Source organism: Heterodontus francisci, chromosome 27 (genome assembly GCF_036365525.1).
Source record: "Heterodontus francisci isolate sHetFra1 chromosome 27, sHetFra1.hap1, whole genome shotgun sequence".
NCBI classification, from domain to species: Eukaryota; Metazoa; Chordata; class Chondrichthyes; order Heterodontiformes; family Heterodontidae; genus Heterodontus; species Heterodontus francisci.
The window spans coordinates 51556291-51573970 of record NC_090397.1 but is presented as its reverse complement, the minus strand read 5'-3'; the positions used below and the strand labels follow the sequence as shown (position 1 = coordinate 51573970).

The 17680-nt window shown below is 42.2% G+C and overlaps 1 protein-coding gene across 1 annotated transcript in view; it reads right to left on the bottom strand.

Annotated features, from left to right (window-relative positions):
• Positions 1-597: 597 nt before the first annotated feature.
• The window catches only part of LOC137384947 (C-type lectin BjL-like), a 33008-nt gene continuing 15925 nt past the window's right edge, over positions 598-17680 (bottom strand). The window contains exons 2-6 of the mRNA XM_068059658.1: positions 17272-17349; positions 9361-9497; positions 4871-5011; positions 1557-1659; positions 598-792 (exon numbers count right to left, since the gene is read on the bottom strand). Coding sequence (XP_067915759.1) covers positions 719-792; positions 1557-1659; positions 4871-5011; positions 9361-9497; positions 17272-17349 — 533 coding nt within the window. The 3' untranslated portion in view covers positions 598-718. The remainder of the gene's footprint in view (positions 793-1556; positions 1660-4870; positions 5012-9360; positions 9498-17271; positions 17350-17680) is intronic.

The following is a 17680-nucleotide window of genomic DNA, read 5'->3' as shown; positions in this document are numbered from 1 at the left end:
AATTATGTCTGTACCAGCTTTTCTAAGAGCAATTCAGTTCATCCTATGTCCCTGCTCTTCCCCATACCCTTGCAACTTTTTCTTCAAGTATTTCTCGAATTCCCTTTTGAAGGTTACTATTGAATCTCTTTCCAACACCCTGTCATGCAGTGCATTCCAAATCATGGAAAAGTTTTTCCTCATGTTGCCTCTGGTTCTTTTGCCAGTCACCTTAGATCTGTGTCCTCTGGTTATTGATCCTTCAGCCACTGGAATAAGTTTCTCTCTATTTAAATTCTTCATGATGTTAAACACCTCTAGCTAATCTGTTAACCTCCTGCTCCAAGGAGAACAACCTCAGATTCTCCAGTCTATCCTCTTCCTTGAACCATTCCAGTAAATACCTACCTTCTCCAAAGCCTTCATGTTCTTCTTGAGGTCTGGCCCCTAGAATTGGTCATATTACTCCAGCTGGGGCTGAACCATATATTGCAAGTTAATTTTATGATGTCTGTCACCTTCTCCCTAATGCAGTATTGAGTGAAGAGGTAGGAAGGAAGCTGCAGTGGGACAGGAAGGCTGTGATAAACTAGACTCACACAGCATTAAACACATCGCTCAAGATGCAATCACATTTATTATTGGCTGAAAGACTAAGTCATTACAGGCTACAAACAAATTAAGACACTGACTCTGCTTCTGAAAGGGATCTGTGGATCATCACTACATTATTTTAACGTCAGTCGTATTTGTAGGAACAAACAAAAGGCAATTTCCATTCACACGGTAGATCATTCCAAAAATCATCACTGCCTGGAAGAGAAAAATTGAATCAAACATTTACTCCTGAGTAAATCAGGCTACTATTTGTGAAATATTTGCATTGGACCAACTTGTTTGAGTCAGTGTCTGTCATGCATTAATTTTACCTCCGTCTTGATCTGAGTTCATTTTGTAAATAGCGTGCGGCATTTGAATCTATAATCCCAATTGCAAGCCATGTGTGCGCCACTGAAAAGGATTTAGCCAGCTCCTGTGTGAAGATGCTGAGCTCACCATGGGCTGGATTTACCTGTGTGGGGTGGACAACAAGGCCTCACACCCAGGGTTAAACAGTCTCCCTCCCCATTGATTGATCCATTAGTTCTGATGAAGGGTCACTGACCTGAAATGTTAACTCTGCTTCTCTCTCCACAAATGCTGCCAGACCTGCTGAGTATTTCCAGCATTTCTTTTTTACTCCTTCCCCATTGCATGGACTTCATACAATTAGAGTAAAGTCTGTGTTTTCTGGAGGTAGAATGTCTGTGTCCTGATTATATCATTTTAAATTTGGGAATTGTACTATACTCCCAGCATGCATTCCTCTATCTGCAGTGCTGCCCAAAATGTATGTTCCTCTATCTGTAGTGTTACAAGCAGTCTGCACAATCCTGCAATGTGTGGGCACTGACTGAGTTGGTTCACATCCTCTGTGTATCATCAGGCTTATTGAGATAACCTCCAGTTCAAATCTGAATGAAGATTAGTTAATCTGTGTCTAAAATTAATTTACCAGTAAACTATGTTACACTTACGAATGTGCACACAGTGTTCCTTTCCCTGGTAATTGTCGGGTTGATTGCTGGCCCATTTGCTGAAACTTAACGAAGAGCCATCTCTCCACTTGAATGTCCCTTCCTGCAAGGTATTAATCAATCTTTATTTCTGTTATAATACTGAATATTTTTTCTATTTCATGAGATAGTGGCCCTGTACTGGGCAAGCAAGGAGCTGTACCACTGGGATGGGCACCACTTGAGCAGGAATGGGACCAGAATCCTAGTGGAATGGATAAATAGGGCTGTGGATAAGACATTAAACTTGTAAAATGGGTAGCAGGATCTGGTGGAAATAACATAATCCAGAGGATAAAAGAAATAGGTGACAGCAAAGGGGTAAGGGGAACATAAAGTGGGAGATACAATTCATAAAAATAAATTGAATTTCCATCGGAACCAAAACAGGAACTGGAGGCAATAATTCATAGCGAGGAATCAGATGTATTAAGAATAACTGAAACATGACAACATAAAGGGGTAGGGAAGGAAGGACAGGAGGCGACATGTGGGAGCTGTGCTAATTATAGATAATATAGCAGTACAAAAGGGACATAATTAACATGTAGTTATAAAGAGATTCTGTATGTATTGAGATAAAGGATAAGGGATTAATCACGTTAATAGGGGTATGCTACAGACCACCTAGTAATGGAAGGGAAGTGTAGGAAGAAATATGTGAGCAAATCTATGAAATGAGTAAAAGACAAAATAATCATGGTAGATTACAACTATCCTTGCCTGAACTGGAAAGATGTGGTCATTAAAGATGCAAATAAGAGGCTTTTACAGTCTGCACAGAACTCCTTTCGTACCCAGTATGTAAGAAGTCCAGCAGGAGAGAAATCACTGCTGGACCTAGTGATGGGAAGTGAACCAGAGCAGATAAAAGAAATACATTTGGGGAGCATCTGAACCATAGGGATCATGACAAACTAAGGTTTAAAATAATGGCAATGACCAAAGTCATAGATTGTAACTAGGGAAGATAAACTTGAAAAAAAAATGGCAAAAGATATTGTGGGAAAGATTTAAAAAGTTGATCAGTTGAGTTCAGGAGAAATAGATTCTGCTACATGCAGAGAACCAATTAGCCAATAATGAAACACTGACTGGATAGAGAGATGAGGGTAAAATTGCAACGAAAGAAAAAGACATACATGAAGTACATGGACAACAAAGGCAACGCAGAATACAAAGGAAAGGAGTCAAAAAATTAGGAAAGCAAGGAGGAGCTGTGACATTAAATTAGCAAAGAATATACAAAAAAAAATTCTGCAGACAAATAAATAACAAAAGAAGAATCAGGAATAGGGCCACTAAGGGACACACAAGATAAACTCAGGTAATGACAGCAAAATGTCAGAATATTGAATAATTACTTTGCCTCCGTCTTTAGCAGTGAGAACAACAAGATCAACATGACAGTAAAAGGAGAGATTATAGACGGTATAATGGCATTGAGATAGAAAGCGGGTGTGGGGTTGGGGGTAAAGATAATTGATAAACTAATCAAACTGAGGATAAAATTGCTGGTCCAGATGGTTTGCATCCACACATTTTACGGAAGCTAGGTCAGAGATAGCAGAGGCACGATTACATATAAAAATTGATTAGAGAAGGGAATGGTGCTAGAAGACTGGCAGACAGCTATTGTTATTCATCATTTTAAAAATGGAGATAGAACAAGTTCAGGGAACAATAGACCAGTTAGCTTAATGTCAATGATAGGAAAGATAATGAGATCTTTACTCAAAAATGTAATAGAAAAAGCTTGAGAATAATAGAACAGGCAGCACTGATTTCAAAAAGGAAGGCCATGCTTGACCAAACTTCATGTTTTTTTGAAGTAACAATAAGCAAGGGTAATGCAGATGTAATATATTTAGATTTTCAACACCTTTTGATAAGGTGCCACATAGTAGACTCAGTTGTAAAGTAGAATGGATAGTAAGCTGGCTACAAAAAAGAAATGTAGTTGCTCAGATGGGCAAAAGTTGGGAAGAATTGCTCGAAAAGGATCAGGGTTGGGACCATCGTTTTGTCTCAAGAATCAAATAAAATTTCAAAATTAGCAGAAGATACTACATTGGGGGTATAGTTAATGAGAAGGACTGCAATAGTATAAAACAAGACATCAAACTTGGCGGCACAGTGGCGCAGTGGTTAGCACCGCAGCCTCACAGCTCCAGCGACCCGGGTTCGGTTCTGCGTACTGCCTGTGCGGAGTTTGCAAGTTCTCCCTGTAACCGCGTGGGTTTCCGCCAGGTGCTCCGGTTTTCTCCTACAGCCAAAGACTTACAAGTTGATAGGTAAATTGGCCATTGCAAATTGCCCCTAGTGTAGGTAGGTGGTAGGGGAATGGTGGGGATGTGGTAGGGAATATGGGGTTAATGTAGGATTACTATAAATGGGTGGTTGTCGGTCAGCACAGACTCGGTGGGCCAAAGGACCTGTTCCAGTGCTGCATCTCTAAATAAAATAAAAATAATAAATAAATGGAGAACGTAATCAGCAAATGAATTTCAATATAGATAAATATGAGGTGGTCCATTTAGTAGGAAGAAAATGATGGCCGCCTAAATCCTTGGAAGATAAGAGTCAAAATGGAACAAAGGGACCTAGGGATGGTAAAATCTAGGGCTACAGGTTAATAAGTTCATATAAATGCAAACAAAGCATTGGGGTTTGTTTCTTGATGGATAGAATTAAAAACAGAGAAGTTATGTTAAACTTGTTGAGACTACATTTGGAATACTGTGCACAGTTTTGGACTCAATATAATAAAAAGGATATTGAGGCACTGGTGAAGGGCAAAAATATTTGCAAGGGGATGATACCAGAACTTAACGGCAAAGATCGACCTGGCTGGGGCCATTTTCTCTTGAAAATAGAAGACTGAGGGGTGATCTGATAGCAGTCATTAAGATTATGAAGGTTCAATAAGGTAGACATCTAGAAGTTGTTTCTACTTGTGCAGGAGACCAATACTTGCACCAGAAATGTAAGATAGTCACTAATAAACACAACAGGAGATTCAGGAGAAATCTCTTACCCCAGAGAGTGTTTAGAATGTGGAACTTGACAACACAAGGAGCAGTTGATGTGGATAGAATTGATGCATTTAAGGGGAAACTAGATAAACACATAAGGGGGGAAAGGGAAATATAATTATACTGAGAGGGTTAGATGAAGTAGAACAGAAATATGCTGGTGTGGAGCACAAATGTTAGCATGGATCTGTTGGGCCAAATGTCTTGTTTCTGTACTTCTATGTAATGTGGAAACTTTACCTTGCATCTGTCACTTAAGCCGATCCAAGCAGAATGATCTGTTATGCCTTTTTGCTCAATCAATTTTCCAAGGAAAGTGTTGTGCTCTTCTGTCATCACTGATGCCAGGTGGGCCGAATGTTCATCATCCTCGCAGTATTTCTTTAAATAAAAGAAATAGTTCATTGTTGAGGATTTGTATTTCAGCATCTTTCATCGTCCTACAAGTGCATCAGTAAATAGTGTGATCCTGCAGTTGGAAATTATGGCAACTCTCATACAGACATATGAAAATATGAATTAGGAGCAGGAGTTGACCATTTGGCCCTTTAAGCCTGGGCCACCATTTGATGAGATCATGATTGATCTGATTGTGGCCTCAACTGTACTTTCCTGTCTACCTGCTGTAACCTTTTGACTCGCTTGTCAATCAAGAATCTATCTAACTCCGCCTTAACAATATTCATTGACCCTGCCTCGACTGCTCTCTGAGGAAAAGAATTCCACAGACTAACAACCTTCTGACAGAAAATTTCTCCTTGTCTCTGTCTTAAATGGGAGACCCGTAATTGTTAAACTGTGCCCCCTAGTTCTAGTTTCACCCATAAGGGAATACATCCTTTCAGAATCCACCCTGTCAAGTCCCTCAGGATATATATTTCAATAAGATCGCCTCTCATTCTTCTAAACTTCAATGGATACAGCCGCAAGCTATCCAAACTTTCCTCATAAGAAACCCTCTCATCCCAGGAATAAGTTGAGTGAACCTCTGAAGTGCTTCTCATGCAATTATATCCTTTCTTCAGTAAAGAGTCCAAAACTGTACACAGAACTCCAGATGTGGTCTCACAAACGCACTGCATGACTGTAGCAGAACTTCCCTACTTTTATACTTGATTCGCCTTGCAATAAATGACAACATTCCATTTGCCTTCCTAATCACTTGCTGTATCTGTTTTGTGATTCATGTACAAGGACATCCAGATCCCTCTGGACTGCAGTGTTCTGCAAGCTCTCTCCATTTAAATATACTGCTGTTCTATTCTTCCTGCCTAAGAGGGCAAGTTCACATTTTCACACATTATACTCCATCTGCCAAAGTTCTGCTCACTTTCTTAACCTATCTACATCCCTTTGCAGACTCCTTATGTCCTCTTCACATCTTAGTCTCCTACCTATCGTTGTGTCATCAGCAAATTTAGCAAGCATACGCTCAGTCCCTTCATCCAAGTCATTAATATAGATTGTAAAAGTTGAGGCCCCAACACTGATCCCTGTGGCACTCCACTAGTTACAGCTTGCTACCCTGAAAATGTCCCATTTATCCCTACTCTCTGCTTCATGTTAGCTAACCAATCCTCAATCCATGCTACTGTGTTACCCCCTACACCACGAGCTCTTTTGTGTACTAACCTTTGATGTGGCACATTACCAAATGTCTTTTGAAAATCCAAGTACATCTACATCTACAGGTTCTCCTTTATCCAACTTGCTTTTTCCTTCCTCAAAGAACTCGAATAGTCATGCGCCATTTCCTTTCAGAAAACCAATGTTGACTTTGTCTGATTGTATTAAGAATTTCTAAGTGCCCACCTATAACCTCCTTAATGATAGATTCTAGCATTTTCCCTATGACACATGTTAGGCTAACAGGCCTGTCATTTCCTGCTTTCTGTCTCCCTCCTTTCTTGACTAGAGGAGTTACATTTGCTATTTTCCAATGTGATGGGATCTTTCCAAGGAATTTTGAAAAATTGCAATCAGTGCATCTACTATTACAGAATCAAAGAATTGTTACAGCACAGAAGGAGGCCATTCGGCCCATTATGTCTGTACTGGCTCTCCGAATGAGCAATTCACTTAGTGCCATTTTCCCGCCTTCTCGTAACCCTGCACATTCTTCCTTTGCAGATAACCGTCTAATTCCCTTTTGAATGCTTCAATTGAACTGCCTCCATGATACTCAGGCAGTGCATTCCAGACCTTAACCACTTGCTGTGTGAAAAAGTTTTTTCTCATGTTGCTTTTGCTTCTTTTACCAATCACTTCAAATCTGTGCCTTCTCGTTCTCGATCTTTTCATGAGTGGGAACATCTTCTCCCTATCTACTCTATCCAGACCCCTCATGAGTTTGAATACTTCTACCAAATCTCTCAGCTTTCTTTTCTTCAAGGAAAAGAGTCCTAACTTCTCCAATCTATCTTCATAATGGAAGTTCCACATCGCAGGAACTATTCTCATGAATCTTTTCTGCACTCTCTCCAATGCCTTCACATCTTTCCTAAAGTACGGCACCTAGAACTGAATGCAATACTCCAGCTGAGGCCGAACTAGTGTCTTATACAAATTCAACATAACCTCCTTGCTTTTGTACTCTATGCCCCAATTAATAAAGCCCAGAATACTGTGTGCTTTATTAACCGCTCTCACAACCTGTCCTGCCACCTTCAATGATTTTTGGACGTATACACCCAGGTCCCTCTGCTCCTGCACCCACTTTAGAATCGTACCCTTTATTCTATATTGTCTCTCCATGCTCTTCCTACCAAAATGTATCACTTCACATTTCTCTGCATTGAACTTCATCTGCCATCTGTCCACCCATTCCACCAATTTGTCTATGTCCTTTTAAACTTCTACACTATCCTCCTCACAGTTCACAATGCTTCCAAGTTTTGGGTCATCTGCAAACTTTGAAATTTTGCCCCATATACCGAGATCTAGATCGTTAATATATATCAGGAAAAGCAAGCGTCCCAACGCTGGGTCTCTGGGGAACTCCACTACAAACCTTCCTCTAGCCCGAAAAACATCTGTTAACCACTACTCTTAGTTTCTGTCACACAACCAATTCCGTATTCATGTCGCTACTGTCCCTTTTATTCCATGAGTTTTTTTTTATTCATTCATGGGATGTGGGCGACGCTAGCCAGGCCAGCAGTTATTGCCCATCCCTAATTGCTCTTGAGAATTGCCCTTATAACTTTGTTCACAAGTCTGTTTTGTGGCAATGTATCAAACGCCTTTTGGAAGACCAAGGCCGGGATCTTGTTCTCCTCCATGTTGGGCTCCGTGGCGGGGTGGGGCTGGAAGTTCGGAGTGTCGGTAGCCCACCACAGAACCCGACGCCAGGATTGCCAGGACCAATCTTCCCGGCTGTGGGGAAGCTCCATGACGGGCCCTTCGTCGCTCTGCGACTGGACCTGACTTTACATATTTAAATTACCTGTTTGCACGAGTTAAAATGAAAACCAGAGCAATCTTGCATGCAGTTCCGAATCCTCAGCGTGACGTGCATCGCTCACGCACTTTCACTTTCCCGTCCAGGGAAAGCTGATGCCACTGATATGGGAAGGGGAGAACACTGCATTTGTATTGTCACAGTAGTGGCATGGAGGTGGTGGGGAGGTGAGGGGTGATGTCTGCATTTGTTGTGTAGTGGGGTGGTTGGGGGGGAAGGGGTCAACTCTGCAGTTTCTTTGTATGTCTGCCAGCCCTTTAAAAATGACACCAGCGCCTGCGCAGAAACAGTTGACTGTTCATGCCATTGCCAAGCATGCCCCCCACGTGATAGTGGGGGGGGGTGGGGGGGTGGCCTCCCTGCATGTGGTAATGATCCACTGGCCTCAAGATTGCAGTGGCGTGGCAGCTGGTGGCCTGTGCGTGCCAGTTGCAATCTTTCATGCTCACCCGGGACCACAAGATTCAACCCCAAATCTCAGTAACTACTTCTTTTAAGACACTTGGATGCATGCCATCAGGTCCTGGGGGCTTGGCATCCACTACTTCTAACTCTCATTCTCTTAAAAAAAGAGTTCTCGCTGTTGAAACTATTTAGGTGGCAGAGCCAAAATATATATAAACATGCAGCTTCCCCAGACTCAGCAATATTTCACCTGTTAATCTGATCAGTAGAAACTGGTGCCCATGGTTCCATTGATACACATCCAGAAACTTATGGACACATTGCAGGCCTGGGTTGAGCACACAAATCATCCAGAAACAATGAATGAATGGGAATGAGCTAATTTGGGGACCAGTATTCCCTGGCCCTCCTGGAGCAATTCACCTAAAACTTCAGTTAAAGCAATCTGGATATACTGGGTATCCACAGGCATCCCTACCAGAGGGTGAGGCTCTGGGGGCTCCCTATACCTCACTAGGATTTGGTGTAAATGAATGATGAATATAAAGTATTTATATCACAAAACTATGTACATCATGCTATCAATTGTAGCTGATAGCACTCTGGCCACTGGTCAGGGGCTCATGTCCCACTCTAAGATTGGAGAATATGCTGACATGGAGGCAGTACTGGTGGAGTGCTGTACTGTCAGTTATGTTTTGGATGAGATGTTAAACTGAGACCCCCATCTGCCTTCTTAGACAGAAATGAATCTATGGCCACTAATCAAAGAGCAGGAGAGTTTTCCTTGGTGTCCTGGTCTATATTTATCCCTTAACAAACATTAGTCATAACTGATTATGTGGTCATTGACTCAGGGACTTACCTCAGCAGTTTTCCAAGATTCTTTGTCATCGAAAACCTGATAACAGGAGGATAGTGCAGCAAAATTAACCCAGCCTTCGTCACAGGGTCCTTGCTTGGGGTTTGCTTGTCTCTTAGCTGGCTGCTTCCACAAGGTTCCTTTCAGAGAATCAATTAAAGAGAATTTGGTTAAAACAGGTTCTGTAAATCACAACAGCAATCCCCAAACCTTCAGTTTATTTCTGGTTTGTGGGCCTGGAAATTTGATGGTCACACAAAGGGTGGGCCCTGTGCAGGGAGACAGTACACTGGGGAGGGCACACAGGTGCAGGATTTACAGGGGAGAGATCCACCATTGACATGCTGTTCTGCCTTCACCAGCTATAGGAGAAATGCCGCGAACAACAGATGCCCCTCTACGTTGCTTTCATAGATCACACCAAAGCCTTTGAACTCATCAGCAGACGTGGACTCTTCAGACTGCTAGCAAAGATCGGATATCCAAAGCGACTAAGTATCATCACCTTATTCCATGACAATATGAAAGGCACAATTCAGCAGAGCGGTGCCTCATCAGACCCCTTTCCTATCCTGAGTGATGTGAAACAGGGCTGTGTTCTCGCACTTACACTGTTTGGGATCTTCTCCCTGCTGCTCTCACTTGCGTTCAAGTCTTCAGAAAAAGAAATTTTCCTCCACACATGATCAGATGGTAGTTTGTTCAACCTTGTCCATCTAAGAGCGAAGACCAAAGTTCGGAAGGTCCTCATCAGGGACCTCCTCTTTGACGATGCTGCATTAACATCCCACACAGAAGAGCGTCTGCAGAAACTCATTGACAGGATTACGGCTGCCTTCAATGAATTTGGCCTCACCATCAGCATCAAGGAAATGAACATCATGGGACAGGACATCAGAAATCCTCCATCCATCAATATCGGCGACCACGCTCTGGAAGTGGTTCAAGAGTTCACCTACCTAGGCTCAACTATCACCAGGAACCTGTCTCGAAGCAGAAATCAACAAGTGCATGGGAAAGGCGTCCGCTGCTATGTCCAGACTGGCCAAGAGAATGTGGGAAAATTATGCACTGACACGGAACACAAAGGTCCGAGTGTATCAAGCCTGTGTCCTCTACTGCAGCAAGGCCTGGACAACGTATGTCAACCTAGAGCGACGTCTCAATTCATTCCATCTTCGCTGCCTCCGGAGAATATTGTAATATTGATCACAAGTCATGGGAGTCAGTTGCCAGTGATCGCCAGAGCTGGCGGACAGCCATAAAGGCGGGGCTAAAGAGTGGTGAGTCGAAGAGACTTAGCAGTTGGCAGAAAAAAGGACAGAAGCGCAAGGAGAGAGCCAACTGTGTAACAGCCCCGACAAGCAATTTTATCTGCAACGACTGTGGAAGAGTCTGTCACTCTAGAATTGGCCTTTATAGCCACTCCTGGCACTGCTTCACAAACCACTGACCACCTGCAGGCACTTACCCATTGTCTCTCGAGACAAGGAGGCCAAACAAGAAGAAGATGCAGGGGGCAGGTGGGGAGGCAGCCCATGGGGGAGAGGTTGGCGTTAGGTGCTTTGGGTAGAGTGGCGTTCGGGCAGGGAGGGGGGTAGTGCATACAGGAAGGAGCATGCAGAGGAGAGGTGTGCAAGGTTGGGGCATGTCGGCTGGAGGTGCGCATGGGAGGGTGGCAGGGATGTGGTGCAGTGTTGGGTCATGTGGGAGGGTGCACAGGCAGAAGGACACAGGTAGGACGATGCACAGGATGGGTAATGAAAACAAAAAGTGCTGAAAATACTGAGCAGGTCAGGCAGCATCTGTGGAGAGAGAATCAGAGTTAATATTTCAGGTTTAGTTTAGTTTTAGTTTTAGAGATACAGCACTGAAACAGGCCCTTCGGCCCACCGAGTCTGTGCCGACCATCAACCACCCATTTATACTAATCTTACACTAATCCCATATTCCTACCACATCCCCACCTGTTCCTATACTTCCCTACCACCTACCTATACAAGGGGCAATTTGTAACGGCCAATTTACCTACCAACCTGCAATTCTTTTGGCTTTCATCAGAACTTTGTGTTTTTCTTTCAGATTTCCAGCATCTGCAGTATTTTGCTTTTATTACAGGATGGGTACATGGGTTAACAAATGTCTTAAATTTAACAATTGATTCAGCATCAATTGCCGTTTGTGGAAGAGAATTACCAACTTTTACCACCCTTTGCATGCAGAAGTGTTTCCTAATTTTACTCCGGAAAGGTCTGTCTTTAATGCTTAGACTGTGTCCCAGTCCTGGATGCCCAACCTAGTGGAAGTAGTTTCTCTTTGTCTGCCCTATCTATTCCCCTTAATACCTGAGAATCTTCATTCAAACCTTCACCTTCCATATTCCAAAGAATACAACCCTTGTTTGTGTAATCATCTCTCATAACTTAATGCTTGGAGTTCAGGTATCATTCTGGTAAATCTACACAGCACTCCCTCCAAGGCCAATATATCCTTCTGGAGGTGTGATGCCCAGAACTACTCACAATACTTCAGGTATGGTATAATCTGTGCATTATATAGTTGAAGAGTGATGTCTACCCCTCGCATTCTATCACTCTAGATATAAAGGCCAGTGTTTCATTTGCCTTTTACATTATTTTCTGTACTTATTCATGGCATTTTAATCATCTATGTAGTTGGAACTTCAAGACTCTTTGGACTGCCATGGTTTTTAGCTTTTCACCATTTAGCACATAACCTTTTCTATCCTTTTTAGGTGCAAAGTGAAGGACCTTGCATTTACCTACATTTTCCACAGTTTATCCTATTCACTTAATCTATGAATATCTCTTTGAAAAGTTACGTTTCCGTCTACTCTGCTTATCTTTGTGTCATCGACAAATTTGGATATGTGCTTTCTATTCCATCATCTAAATTGTTAATACATACCTGGAATAGTTGAGACCCCAACACAGATCAATAATTGGCCTTCAATTCCATGAGTTTCAACTTTATCCAAAAGCCTCTTATAAGGGACCTTATCAAATGCCCTCTGGAAGTCTATATAAATAACATCCATCCTGCCCACTACTTTCGTCAGCTCTTCAAAAAATTCGATCAGATTTGTCAGGCATGACCTACCCTTTACAAATCCATAATAAAAACAGAAAATGCTGGAAACACTCAACAGGTCAGGCAACATCTGTGGAAACATTTAACTTTTCAAGTCGATGACCTTTCATCAAAACCCTTTTTATAAAATTGGAAATTGAACAGCAGGAGACAGAGAGTTTGGATAATGGGCAGGACTCTACTTGATAGAATGTGACTAGTGGTGTCCTGCAAGAATCTGTATTAGGGCCGCAACTAATCACTATATTTATGAAAAGGTCATCGACCTGAAACGTTAACTCTGTTTCTCCCCAGATACGGCCTGACCTGCTGAGTGTTTTTCTGTTTTTATTTCAGATTTCCAGCATCTGCAGTATTTTGCTTTTGCAAGGTATTCAGTCACCCCGATCCTGAATTATAGACTAGTAATTTCCTGACAACCGATATTAGGTGAACTGGTCTATAATTCACTGCTTTCCCTGTGTCCTTTTTTAAATAGTAGGGGGACATGCAGAATTTTCCAATTTAAAGGAATGGTTCATGAATCGAGAGAACTTTGGAAGATTCTTGTTCGAGCATCTGCAATGATCTCATCAACTTCCTTCAAAAACCTGGGATGGAAACCATCTGGTCCTGGGGATCTGTCACTCTTTAGTACTTTAGTGCCGCTATTTTCTTCATTACTGTCATTTTGCTTACGTTAATTTGGGTGAGCCCTGTCCCTGATTCAATATTAGTTTCCTTGGGATGTTTGGAATGCTGACCTCTTCCTACACTGGAAATACAAATGCAAAGGAATTATCCAACATGTCCGCCATTTCTTTTTTTCATTGAAAATCAGTCATCAGTTTTTAAGGGGCCTGTGCTAATTTTGCATTTTTGTGTGCTTTCACTTTTATTTTTATGATGCTCCTTAGCTCTTTAGTTATCCATGGCTGTCTTATGGGAAATAGAGATCTTGCCTCTTAAGAGTATAAACTTGTGCTGTAGCACATTAAATTCTTTTTGAACATCTCCCCCTGATCTTCTGTATTTTCCCCCCTGCTTCCCACTCGATTTTATGTTCCCCCCCCCAACCTTCCAGCTCACTCCCAGGGTTTGGGTGGGGTGGGACCAAGAATTCTGCCTGTTGTTGCAGAAAACTATCCCACACACTCAGGAAATTCACTATCTTGCTGAAATGTGCGAGCTGCTTATCCCAATCTATATGAATTAAAACCACTCTGCCTTTGCTACATGCTTGTCTAATCTCAGCATTTATACAATGTACCACCTCACAGCTGTTACCGGGGGCCTCTACAAAACTCTCACGACAATTTAAATCCTTTTCTGTTTCTCAATTCTATTCATAAAGTCACCAGTGCCTGCTTACCACTCATTATATCCTCACTTATAAGTGAGTTCATCCTTAAACATTAAGACTGCTCCATTTTCCCGATCTTTTCTGTCAACCTTATAAATTGGTATATTTAGTTCCTAATCCTGACCACTGTGCTGTCATGTCTCTGTAATGGTGACCATATCATACTCTCCAAGTTGAATTTGCACCCGCAATACATTCAGTTTGTTTCTTATACTCTATGTTTATATAAAGAATGCTTATTTGAGCCACACACCCTACCTGTGCTTCTGCTCTAATGCGGTACTCACACATTTTTAGTTTTCGCTCCTGGTTTAATTACTTAACATCTTTTAGTTTCTTTTACCTGTAATGTCTAAAGCACAATATCTGATCATTAATTTACTCTGCCAATTTTTTTTGTGGACCCTAACCTCCCCGTCCACCTCACTTACTAATTTATTGTGACTGCCCTATTATCATTTCCGCTGGAACCGTGATTCCAGTCCGGTGTAGATGGAGCAAGTCCAACAGTACAATTTTGTCCTGTCCCAGTACTGCTGCCAGTGTCACATGAAATGGAACCCCTCGTTCCCATACCATTCCTTCAACCCCGTGTTCACCTCCCTAATCTGTTTATCCCAACACCAATTTACACATGGCTCTAGTAATAATCCAGAAGGGCCTTTTCTTTAATTGAGATCCTAGTTCCTGGTACTCTGCAAACAAGACTGTTTGCCTATGCACTGGTCCTCACGTGGATTTCAATGACTGGATCCTCCCCTTCCTCTCCAATATCCTTTTAAGTCAGTTCGAGATGTCCCTCACCAGGAAGGCAACATACCCCGTGGGATTCTCCATCCTGATTACAAACGATGCTGTCTGCACCCTGCCCCGCCCACCCACAGCAGCTAATTGATGAATGTAATAAACTACCACTCAAATTACCACAATAATATAATAAAAGCAAAATACTGCGGATGCTGGAAATCTGAAACAAAAACAAGAAATGCTGGATTCACTCAGCAGGTCTGGCAGCATCTGTGGAAAGAGAAGCAGAGTTAACGTTTCGGGTCAGTGACCCTTCTTCGGAACTAAAATTACCACATTGGGTTTTGCTCCTCTTCCTCCTGCCTCCCTTTTGGACAGCCTCCTGCTCAAAGGTACCAGGGTCCACATCTTCACAGCCCCTCCAACAGTCTTTATCCTTACTATAGAATCATAGAATGGTTGCAGAACTGAAAGGCCATTCAGCCCATCTTGTCCTTGCCAGCTTTCCACTAGAGCCACTCTGTCAGTTCCACTCCTCCACCCTTTCCACATAGCCAGCATTTTTTTTTTGCTCTTCAGGTACTTAGCTAATTCCCTTTTGAAAGCCGTAATTGAATCTGCCTCCACAACACTCACAGGCAGTGCATTCCAGATTGTAACCACTTGCTGCATAAAAATGTTTTTCCTCATGTCATTGCTTCTTTTGCCTATCACCATAAATTGGTGTCCTTTGGTTCTCGACCCTTGGGACAGTTTCTCCCTGTTTACCCTGTCGAGATTCCTCAGAATTTTGAAGACCTCTGTCAAATCTTCTCAACCTTCTCGAAGGAGAACAACCCCAACTTCTCCAATCTATCCTGGTAGCTGAAGTCTCTCATCCATGGAACCATTCTTGTGAATCTTTTCTGCACCCTCTCTGAAGCCTTCACATCTTTTCTAAAGTGCAGTGCCCAGAATTGGACACAATAGTCCAGTTGAGGCCAAACCACTGTCTTATAAAAGTTCATCATAACTTCCTTCCTTTTGTGTTTTATGCCTCTATTTCTAAAGCCCAGGATCCTAAATGCCTTTTTTAACCACTTTCTCAACCTGCCCTGCTACCTTCAATGATTTGTGTACAAATATCCTCAGGACACTCTGTTCCTGCACCCCCTTCAGAATTGTAATTTTTAGATTGTACTATCTCATTCTTCCAACCAAAGTATCACTTCAGACATCTCTGTTTTAAATTTCGTCTGCTATGTGTCCACCCATTCCTCCAGCTTGTCTATATCCTCTTGAAACATATCACTATCCTCCTCACAGTTTACAATACTTCCAAGTTTTGTGTCATCTGCAGATTGAGATTATGCCTTGTACAACTAAGTCTAGGCCATTAATATATATCAAGAAAAACAGTGGTCCTCATACCAATCCCTGGAGATCCCCATTGTATACCTTCATCCAGTCGGTAAAACAACTGTTCACCACTACTCTCTATTTCCTTCACTCAGCCAACTTCGATTCCATGTTGCCACTGCCCTTTTAATCCATGGGCTTCAAATTTGCTGACAATCCTATGACGTGGCAATTTATCAAATGTCTTTTGGAAATCCATGTACACAACATAAACCCCATTACTCTCATCAACCCTCTCTGTTACCTCATCAGTAAAACTCAATCAGGTTAGTTAAACACAATATACCTTTAACAAACCTCTGCTGTCTTTCCTTATTTAATCCACATTTCTGTTCATTTTAACCCAGATTATTGGTGCTAAAAGATTTCCCACCACCAGGGTTTAACTGACTGGCTTGTAGTTGCTGGGTTTATTTTACGCCCTTTTTAAACAAGGGTATAACATTTGCAAATTGCCAGTCCTCAGGCACCACCCCTGTATGAGGAGGATTGGAAGGTTATGGCCAGTACCTCTGCAATTTCCATCCTTACTTCCCTCAGCATCCTCAGTGCATCCTATCTGCTTCTGGCGATCAACTTTAAGTACAGCCAGCCTTTCTAATAACTCCTGTTTATCAATTGTTCGCCCAATCATTCTCACAGGTTGCAAGTATATCATACAGTTGGATCGGATCCATTTCTGAGGTTCCTCATTCTCCAGCTCACCTGGGTTCCCCTTACTCTGCACACTATCAGTCACACCAACCTCGTTCTGAACTTGCCTCTCTCCACAAAGTCTGGAGCAAACTGTCTAGATACTGTGTTAGAGTGTCTCCAACTTGCACTCCAGCGTAATGACTCTGAGCCAGAGATTGGAGACAGAGACAGCAACTATAGATGTGTTCGCTCGGCAGGGTCATGCTGTACACAAACTCACACATGCTGCAGTCCAGTCATGCAACTTGCTCTGCCATATCTTAGTCCAGATTATTTATATTATTTATATCTACTTTTTCATTTGCTGTAAGTTTTTTTTTCTACACTCTAACTTGCACGAAGCACCAAAACACTGGACAAAAGTTTTAAATATTTATTGCCTCAAGCTTACATGATCAATACAAGTACTGGAGGCAAAAAGCAGCACCTCCTTCCCCCGCTACACCAAATTCCTGCTCTCACCTAATTCCCAACTTTTGCACTCTTTTCATAACCATTCTGTGGTCTTACCTAAGCCCTTTATAATTGCAGTAAGGCTCCTTACTCTTATACTCCAACTCTTCATTATTCATTATTAACAGTACTATATTTGTAATAATATTAGAATCACTTGCCCCTACCTGCCACAGCACTGGCAAGCAATGCACTCAGCAGCAAAACCTTTACTAGCAACATATCTGCAGTGAAGTTCCTCAAACCTGAAATACAAGAAAAAGATACATCAGTTTCAAGGTTTCAAATTAAAGGTGGGGACTTCCTGCTCCCATTCCTACCTCTCTCTCTCTCTCCCAGTTGTCTGATGCGATGAGGTTTCGAGTATTACTGCTTATATATAAAAATAGCGCAAATCTTGAAACTATTGAAATCAGATCCAATTGGCTGGACCAGTAATGATGTCAACATTTATGCTGACCAATGAGTGATTGACATCTCAGAACAGGACAGGCTGACGACATGGGACTATTTTGTGAGCTGCATGTGAGTCTGTACAACGTGGCACTGTAACTGCTCACTGGGAAGTGGAAATTG